At 40.9% G+C, this 10,055-nt stretch overlaps 1 protein-coding gene across 1 annotated transcript in view; it reads left to right on the forward strand.

The window, feature by feature from the left end:
- The window catches only part of RASA3 (RAS p21 protein activator 3), a 96,613-nt gene that overhangs the window by 3,916 nt on the left and 82,642 nt on the right, over positions 1 to 10,055 (forward strand). The window contains exon 2 of the mRNA XM_009326264.1: positions 7,750 to 7,853. Within this exon, the coding sequence (XP_009324539.1) occupies positions 7,750 to 7,853 (104 nt within the window). The remainder of the gene's footprint in view (positions 1 to 7,749; positions 7,854 to 10,055) is intronic.

Genomic DNA, 10,055 nt, shown 5'->3' on the forward strand with positions numbered 1-10,055 from the left:
TGGCTTCTGTTAAACTGGATGGTGGCACTGCTGCCTTGTGCTGGAGGATTTTGAGGGCTGCTGTGAGGATAACTCGGTAGCGTCTGACTGAAACAAGTCAAGGGTTACAACATGGGCAGGCCTTTCTATGAAACCACAGAGCAATGCAAAAGTACTGTTTGTGTGGGGCAGTTCAGAGTCATCCGACTTCTCTGGGGATCTTTGGACAAGCACAGTGAACGTGTGGGTTGATCAGAGCAAGCTCTCCAGGTTCCCAGGAAGAGAATCTTGAACTCTTCAAGCAGCACTGTTTTCATAAACTCCTTGGCACAAGCTTTTAGTAAATTCTAAGGAGGTCACATGCAAGTCATAAGATATGAGGGAAAGGTCAGTTAGAGCCAGGATTTAATACACTTCTCTGTTTTGTATTTGTTGTTCAATATTTATATTGCCATCATCCACAAAGGCACTGAATAGAATTGGATCCATTCCATATAACCTAGCAGAGACGTATGTGAAGGGACTCATGTATTTTATGTCCTAAGGAACGTGTGAGAGTTTTTTGGGTTGGTTTTTTTTTTTTAAAATGCACAGATCTACAACTTTTCTTTAGTTCTGAGCTGCAAGTAGACAGCCTGCCAAGAATTTTGCCTATTAATTTCCTTTGAACCAACTACTTATCTTCCCCCATGAGTAGCTTCAAACTTCAGGCTCCACCATCCAGGACTTGTTCCTAGCTACAGATCTTCCCTGAGGATAAACTTTCTTGTCTTGCTGGCGTTAAGACTGACTTTGCCTTTGCTGTTTGCATCAAATGTTTCCATTCACTTAAAGGGCAGTGTCAGCTGCAACAGGAAATCAAGGCAGCTTCTCAAATCATAGGTGAAGAATGGAAGGAATGTGACATCTCTAAATTTGTTTCAAGGATATGAATAAAGGCAAAAACTGTTGCACGTTAAGAATCAAATGGCTGACTGTGTGCTTTAGAGAGATGAGCCAAGCGTCTTGAGTCTGTGATTATTTAGTTCTCCACTATTTCACTGAGGAATTTTTCACGTGCTAAACATAGTGATCAAAGCCTGAATGAAACAGCAAATGAAGCCAGAGGCACTTTCCCCACCCCCAATCTTTTTTTTGCTAGTCTCCAGTGAAGGTAACAGTGAGAACTACAAGTCTGCAGCGTGCTTGTAAGTGTATAGTGAAATGTGCTGTAAATTCATAGTCAAGTTTGCGTTCTCTTTAACAAGAGGTTGCTGTGTCTTTGTTTTAGTATTAGATCAGGTAACAGATTCAATCAGTAGCTCTCAGAACTTTCTCTAAGTAATTCTGCTGCCATATTTAAAGTTGTTATTTTTTAATTCTAGGCTTGCTTAAACCCTTTATTTTCCTATGTTTGGAGTTCATGGCTGCATAGCTAAACTTCTCTCGTGTTCTGATAACATCTTGGATGCAGGCCACTTCTTAAATTTTAAACACAAAGTTGTTTCCCTTAGTTGGAGTGTTGCCAAAATTAGCTGTTGTATCTGAGTTAGTTCCATTAGCTACTTCCATATTCCTACATTGCCAGCTCACCTCCTTGAAATAACAGCTTTCCCTAGCCTGGAGGCCTTAAGTAAAGAGGCCTTGAGCTGGATGCTATAGCATGTTCTGCAGCTTCTCTCCTGCGTGCTCCCAGCTCACTTCTCAGTGTGCTGTCTGCCCCAGCGCCTGCCATCTTCTGCACCCGACTACATCTAACCATGGCTTGAATTCCTAATATCAATAGACTTCAATTCTGAAACACCCCAAGCCTTTAAGGGAAAGGAATAAGATGGGTATGGGTACAACTTCAGCCTGGTCAGGGATATTATTGAAGGCAAGGACTGTATGGTTGTGTAGGGAGGTAATACAGCTGGGAAGAACACCAGGAAGGGGAAGCAAGACTTAGTGGAAGGAGGAGAATGAAGTGAGCCCTGAGACCCAAGGCAGGGTTTATGAATGAGAGCGTTTATCCACATGAAAAGCCACCCATGCGAGTAACAATTGTTGGTGTTGTAGGCTGCTTTGAGTGACTAAAAAAAAAAAAAAAAAAGAGTAGTAAATGCAGCTGTAATGTGACTTCTGTGGTTTGTGTGTGTCGTCTTACAGAATATTTTGGGAGGTGACTAGGGGCCAAATGGCTGCTGCTTAAAGTTATCATAATCCCTGTAAGCCTCATTGAGCCAAACCAGCAACTGTCAAGTGAAGATGATAACTATAGCTCGTGTGTCTGTCTCTCTCTTCTGAGCATAGGGATGAGAAAATGCACACTGCTTTATTTTTTCTCTGTGTAGTAGGGGTGGTTGTGGCTATAACACAGCACTGTCCATCTGGGTGTCTCTGCACAGTGACATGAGGGAAAACTTGCTTAGGCTCGGTGGATGTCTGGAAGACTGCAGCCTGATCTCTTAACAGTGGGCATAAGTGGTATGTTTGGATTTAGATGTTGCCTTCTGTGCCATATACTTCCTGCTGCATGTCCTCTGCCAAATCTGTGCTTCAAATATAATACCAGATATTTTTAATAAATTGTGTAAGGAAGCTACCATGACATCTGCCAACTTCGGCTCTTACAGAGCCTGTCTTACTTGCCGGTTGTCTTGTAGCTCTGTGTCTAGTAGGAGACTGAAGTGTATTCAGATTTTATTTGGCTTGCTGTATCTGCTTTGAATAAACCTTCTCTTCTCTACCCCACTCCCTTTACATACGCTGCAAAGCACAGTATAAAACGTATTAGCCAAGTAGTAGAAAAAGCTTAGTAGTAGAAACAAACAAGTGTACCCCTTTGTACAGACTGATTTTGCTTCCCACTCACATGGCGATGTGAACTCTGGTCTTCGGTTCATGCAGCAGGATGAATCCAGTATTTCTAAACGTTTTAAAATAGTCAGAGGATGTGGAGTTGTCTGTGGCATGTTAATAGTCCTTACTTTCAATCACAAAGGCAATTAAAAAAAAAAAATCCATACACAAAGAATTCTGGTTTGAGGGGTTTCATTATTATTCATCATGCAACTCGTTCACTTCATCCACTGAAGTACTGGTGCCAAAACAAAACTGCTTTAGCTAAGTATTCAGAAACAAGCACGAGGTTTTGCAACACAGCCTGAAACTAAAGAAATGTTTCTACACTGAGATTTGTTTTATGAAGTCTCTTCCTCTCTGTTAATATTATTTGCGGTGATTTCAGTAGATACCTGAAGGTATGGAATTAAAGTTGTAAGTATGCCTCTGGAGTTTATGAAACATGTAAAAGTGAACAAATTTTGAACCTTTTCTAGGGGAAGAAGTTCCCATTCATCATGTTTGAAATGAGGATTCTCTTCCTTATTTGCTTTCATTCCACTTGATCTACACAGTAATTTGTTTCTCTTCTCCTTCCCTGCCTCCTCCTGAAAATATCCATTGCCAAAACACATATTAAAAGAGATTCAAAAATAGATATCTTGAAATGGGAAGGGCTCTAAGCTGGATAGCTGTATGTGAGTGAAACAATACCTAGAGGGAACTTTTAGGTTTTGATTTCCTGCTCCTGTGAGCATTCAGAACAAGCAAGTTTTTGGTGAGGGGAAAGTATGCCTGAACATTCAAATCCATTGCACTATTCTTTATGCTTTAACTTGCCTTTTTTTTGGGTGTCTCTTCTGTCACGAGAGCTGTGGAAGCATCCTAGGGAAAGTGTCCTGAGGAGGGATCGATTAGTGTATGTGTCAGTGGTAGGGGCTGTATAAAAGCTGTGCAGTAAGAGAACCCCACACTTCCTGAGAAAAGGACTGCTGAGGTAGAGCTTCCCTCCTTCAGAGCATAGCAAGGTGATGGGTATGTACTGGAAAAGAGATGCGAAAGGGGTATGAAGTGAGAGTATGTGGAGTAGAAGGCTAAAGAATCAGGCCCGTGTGTGCCTGAAAGCTTGGAGCAAGGGTTTAAAAATTGGTACAGGTCTTTCTCTGTAGTTTCTAATCCCATCAGGAAAACAAGAGACAGTGACTTAGGAACAAGCCCCATTTCATAACTAAACAGTAATTGATACCTGCACTGCTACTCTTCTCATTGCTGTGATAGCAAAACTAAAAAGAAATTAGTAAAACTGTTCTAAATTTAATAGTCTATTGAAGAAGCTGGGTTTGAAAATGCATTTATATTCATGCATTATATATATGGAAGGAGCTGAATTGCATTTACAGTGGAGGTCCACTGTTTCTGTTCTTGCAAGATCCTGCTCTCAGCAGTTATATCCCATCACTTGTTTGAAGTCCAGAAGAAACTGAAATAATGACAACACTGGTCTTGTCCATGCCCTTCCGTTGTGACCATACTGATCTGCAGCCTATGCTGCAAGACTAGGGGAGGGGGCCCTCATTATTTCTCCTCCTCTTTGAATGATTAAAATTTCTCTTGAGTGTAGGGTTGGTTAATCTACAAGGAAAGCTTAACTCAAAACCTGGAAGTTGAATCTGAACTCACTTGGTTCTGAAAGATTCCCGAGTTTTCAGCCGGGCTAGTTCTAGTATTTGTTTTGGAGGATCTTGTCAGACTCCTGAGGGCTGTGTAGGCAGATGCTGCTGCTTTTTATTAATTGCTATGTCAAAATAAAAGTACTCACTGAAGCCCCATCAGACTAATTCTGGCTTTTGGGAGAGGGGACACTGAGGCAGGGATTTAGCTGTTCTTTTGGAAAAACCATTCTGGAGCCCTGGGGCTCATGCTCAAGATACGTTAGCTTGGGAAATAAATCATGAGGTTTGACTGCTGCGACCTCTTGCTCTTCAGGTCTGGGTGGGAGACAAAGTGAGTATTGTTCTGAAGAGATACATGGAGGAAAAGCACACATTTAAGTGGAAACTGGAAGCATTTCTGTGGTTACTTTTGATTCCTTCAGAAAGAAGATACTGTTTCTGCAGAGCTACGCAAGGTTGGGGTGGGGGGGAGATATCAGATTTATTTCGATGTGTATCCTTACAGTTAAAACTTTGCTGGCTAATTATCCGGTGCAGAGTGAGTGCACTTGTGTTGGAAATCTGCTTGCTTAAATTAATTAAGAATGCAGTGCACCTCAGGGGTGTTACCTGAGTCATGCGAAGTTGTGAATCAACAAGGGGTACAAGATCTCGGAGGGGGAAAGCCAAGAGCAGAACAAAGCTTCTCTTCTCTTGACAGCGGCTGCAAGTAATGTGTCTATGGAGAGTACCAGCCAGCAGGCGCTGCTTAGGCTAATAAGCCTTGTGCCTAAAAGTAGTGACCAGATGTGGTCCCTGCATGGCTAAGTCAACCTTCATAACATTCCTTCTGTTGATCAGTCTCTTTCTGATACCATGTATTGGACTAGATGCTTCCTGTTGTCCACTCTGCTTTTCTGAATCTCGTGTTTGTTTTGCTGTGGTGTGGTCCTACTTATGTTCTGCCCTCAACCACCACCAGTGACAAACATTAATAGGGGACTTGCGAAAGGCCCCAGTTGTCTCTTCCCTGCTCTTTCCTCCAGAATCAGCTGAGCTGAATTAAAGTATGCTCAGTGTAAGTCTCACTTGTATTTACATTGCCTTTAGACTTCCAATATACTGAAGCTTCCCTCGTATTCTTGATAGAGAATTTGGTATATAATCCACAGTTCATTAAGTATCATTTCATTCTAAGGTCATTAGTGAGTAAATTAATCTGTCGTGTTCTTCCAGCAGAAAGGACAATTTTATGGCTGAACAGAGTATTAGGGCTCAGAACGATGAAAGTGTTTTGCATGTATAATGCACTAGATATTTGGGCAATGTTTATGCATTTGTGTAGCCCACTTGGGTTAAGCCTGTGCGTGAAAACTTGCACCAAATGATGTGCACAGAATGAGGCCCTCAGGGCTGCCAGCAGAAGCATGGCTGCTGGGACAGTCAGATAGTTCCCAGTTTGGTAGAAGCTGCTTATACCAAAGAACTCAGGTATTTTGTGCCTGAAGCGGTGGCTGCTGAATTCTTGATTCCGAGTAAAACCTCTCAGAGCAGAATGGGTGAAGAGGACATCACCGAGAGTGCTGAATCAGAGGGGGTAGTTGGGACAAACAGTCAAACCAGCTGCCATTTCCAGCTGTTAAATTTTCTCCTCTGCCTTCACAGTAGGGATGACTGAGTGGGCTTACATTGGTTGCCATAACTTACAGCTGGATGCATTTATTTCAAGGAATGGGAAACTGTTTCAGTGGTGGAAGTTTAACCTGTGGGTATGCCTTGGGCTTCATTGTTTATTCAATATTTGTTCTTCCACGTGGCTGGTGGAGTAGTGACTTAAGTAATGTTCTTACTGAATACTGAGTGATGTCTCTGGACTTCATGAAATTAGTGTGGCATATTCCCTTCAAACACAGATGGTTAGCTAATCTGCAGTGCCTGTGTGTTTTCAGTGAGATTTGTCAGCTAGCTCTTGAGGGAATGTGGCAATTCTGGGGGAGTGTATTTTTACTGAAGGCAGAAATACAAGGAAAAGTATCTGGTGATGTAAAATATCCTGAAAGAAGCCAAGGGAATGACCTCTCCTGACAACATGCTGAAAAAATGAAAGTTAATGCAAGGAACTATTAATAATTTTTGGATATCTAATTTTCTAACATAAGAAGCCTTTGATAATGATTAAAGCTACAGCACAATTCTGTCTGATATTTTTGTGCTTAGCCAAGACAATAAGGAGGTCTGTGTTTAGAAAGGGAAGAAAAAAACCTGCTGGCTTTTGGCCTGTTGGAATTAGATTTATTTTTAACTCTACATCTGTAGTGCTTGCTGTATTTGTCCATATGACTCAAATTGCATCCACCCATTTAGATCTATTGAAGCATGAGTGACTTGGAATGAAAAATCTGTGTAAAATGGTAGACCTGTCAATGAATAAATAATGTTGATATATGCTTATAGTTCTTAGGAGTAAATCCTTAACCATATAATTGGATAGAGAGAAACTGAAAGGGTTGCTATTAGGTGTCTGAGTTTGGTTTTTTTTTTTCCCCATTTAAATTGGTAGAATCGAAAGATAGCCCCCTAAATCTCTAAAGAGCTTTTCATGCTGAGATAATTTTTTTTTTTTTTTTAAATCTGGTCTTATTGTAAAAGAACTTATTCTATACAATTCCAGTAAGCAAAAATCGGCAGATATGCAGAGCTATCAGGTAACAAGCATCGTGCCAACTCCAAGGCTTAGTTACATCAGCTGACTGAATCTGACTTTAAATAAGAAACTTTGCAGGGGATGAGAAAAGAGGCAATGGCTGTAGGCATTTTATTTTAAATAAATGAAATCCTTGTAAAAGAAAAAAAAAGTATATATGTCATGAACCACACTGTATTTTGCTCATCCTATTCATGTGTATGCTTTTGTGATCTCCGTTGTAATGGTCTATTGTAAGCATAGTGTGGTGGCAGGGGCCTCTCTCTACCCTTCAAGGCACTGTACGTTAACAAATAATGTGGTCTCTGCCCTCTTTGTTTAGGGACACTTGTTTTCCAGGTAAAAAGGCGTATCTGTTCTTTTTTGCACGTTAAGAAATGTTGTTCTGTGGGCATTTAAGATAGTTGGGAAGAGTCAAAGTAGAAAAGTGCTTGAAGGAGCATTCATGGTCGGGAAAGACTGTCACAGTCCAGAGTGATGTTCTGGGTGTGAAGTATAAACACACTGGCTCTTCCAGGATACCAACACTAATTTCTTTCTTTTTTTTTGTTTTGTGTGTGTGTATGTGTTTATGTGTATGTTTTTGTTTTTGTTTTGTTTTTTTTTACCCAGCCCCTTCTATGGAGAAGACTTTTACTGTGAAATTCCTCGGACCTTTCGCCATCTGTCATTTTATATTTTTGACAGAGATGTTTTTCGAAGGGATTCCATCATAGGTATGTGTTCGTAAATTGTTTTCTTTACAGCTTACTTCTCTTGGATTTTAACTGTTAGATCATATGTAGTCTTATGAGTTGGGGTCTTGATAGGACTGACAGTGACAGTGGTAAGTACTGCTCAGTATTGTCCTTTTTTGTCAAGTGATAAAAATGCCTTCAGTATTACATATTATAAAAAAGGCTGGGAGAGAAATGCTGTCTGTTATGATAGTAAATGCAGATTGCAGTTTAACTGAAATAGGCAATAAAGCATTGTTTAAATGTTGGCAACATCATTTGTTACTACATTTTTTTTTTCTAAATGCAAGGCCTTTAGTCTTGCAGTTTTCCAGGGCTCATTACACTTACCTGCATGCAGTATTGTTAAACTATGACTACCTTAATAACATGCAGAGTAATAGCTACTTGTCATAGGTACCCACAGTACAATGATGACAGAATTTTATAGTGAGTATCAGAGCAAGCTGTTGCCTACACAATAGCTCTGTAAGACTTCCAGTGCCTGTTTGACATGGGCAAGACCTCAGCTTTTCCAGATACTATTTGCTGTGCACTTCACCTGCAGCAAATTGCATGACACTCCATTTATCTCTTCAGGGATAAAAATTCTTGTAAAAGCTTAGTTGTTATTGAGGGGAACAGTTTCCACTTTAAGTAATTTTAACTATTTGGATTTTTTTAAGTTTTTCATCTCTTACTTTTGAAATAAGTCATGTGTGACTACCATTTTTCTAATGCCAGTACAACATGACCATAGCTATCAATGAGGCGTGTATGTCTTGACAGAGCTTGTAGTGAGGAAGTTCTCTGATGTTGAGCATCAGTTTGTATAATGCTGTAAAATGCATTATGTTAAAGTGCATGGGGTGGTGGTGCAGATTTCTTCACATGTGTCTTTAAATGACACTAGTTTATCATGTAGTCACTAGCTTTTTTTTTAATTGTTGTTTTACGTTTTACATATGAGCTAGGAAACTGGATCGCATTCTCTTTGTCCCTAACTGAGCTCATGTGTGTACAGCATCTAGCAATCTAGCATCCAGGGGAGGAGGGGGTCAGTTTCTGATTTTTTTGAGTGAGCTTTTGGAAAGTTTTTTTGTCTCCCTAATCTCTAGCTTCCCTTGTAATGTGCAAGTAATATCTCCTTTCTTTCAGTTGATTAGTTTTTCATTGTTGAAATTGCCTCATCTGATCTCCGGTTTTCTGCAGCTGCAGTGACCCATGAACAGGCCGTGGACTGGGATTTTTCTTGCTCAGGGCTTTATGCCCTCTCTTGGAACAAGGGTCTGTACACTTAACACAAGCCAGACCCATGAAATTGCAGATAGAGAAGTGCAAATTGTTTCCTTTTCTCTATCTTTCCTAAGTTCCTGTTTTAATAATCAAGCTCTGACATTGGAGGGGAATTCTCCAGGAACTGCTGGAGTAATCTTGTCTTAAAGGTACTGGGAGCAAGTTCTTGAAAAGAAGGACTTGCAGAAGATATAGAGACTGTTGTTTGGGTGCTCAAATGATTGATCAGGTTTCTGTTTTTCATTAGCTCTTCAGGAAATGGCAACATTGAGTTCTATATGCATTGCAGAATCCATAGGTAGGCAGACTGATTTGTTACTATACTGATGTAGCACTAGAAGTCAAAACTCCAGTGTTAACCTGTCTTCATTGAGATTTTACAGTGGATGTTATAGAATCACAGAATCATGGAATAGTTTGGGTTGGAAGGGACCTCTAAAGGTCATCTAGTCCAACCCCCCTGCAATGAGCAGGGACATCTTCAACTAGATCAGGTTGCTCAGAGCTCCATCCAACCTGAGCTTGACTGTTTCCAGGGATGGGGCATCCACCACCTCTCTGGGCAACCTGTACCAGTGCTTCACCACCCTCAGCATAAAAAATTTCCTCCTTATATCTAGTCTAAATCTACCCCCCTTTAGTTTAAAGCCATTCCCCCTTGTCATGTCGCAACAGGCCCTGCTAAAAAGTTTGCCGTCATCTTTTTTATAAGCTCCCTTTAAGTACTGATAGGCTGCAATAAGGTCTCCCCGAAGCCTTCTCTTCTCCAGGCTGAACAACCCCAACTCTCTCAGCCTGTCCTCATAGGAGAGGTGTTCCATCCCCCTGATCATTTTTGTGGCCCTCTTCTGGACCCGCTCCAACAGGTCCGTGTCTTTCTTATGCTGAGGGCTCCAGAGCTGGACG

The sequence above is a fragment of the Pygoscelis adeliae genome, unplaced genomic scaffold (genome assembly GCF_000699105.1).
Source record: "Pygoscelis adeliae isolate BGI_AS28 unplaced genomic scaffold, ASM69910v1 Scaffold156, whole genome shotgun sequence".
NCBI classification, from domain to species: Eukaryota; Metazoa; Chordata; class Aves; order Sphenisciformes; family Spheniscidae; genus Pygoscelis; species Pygoscelis adeliae.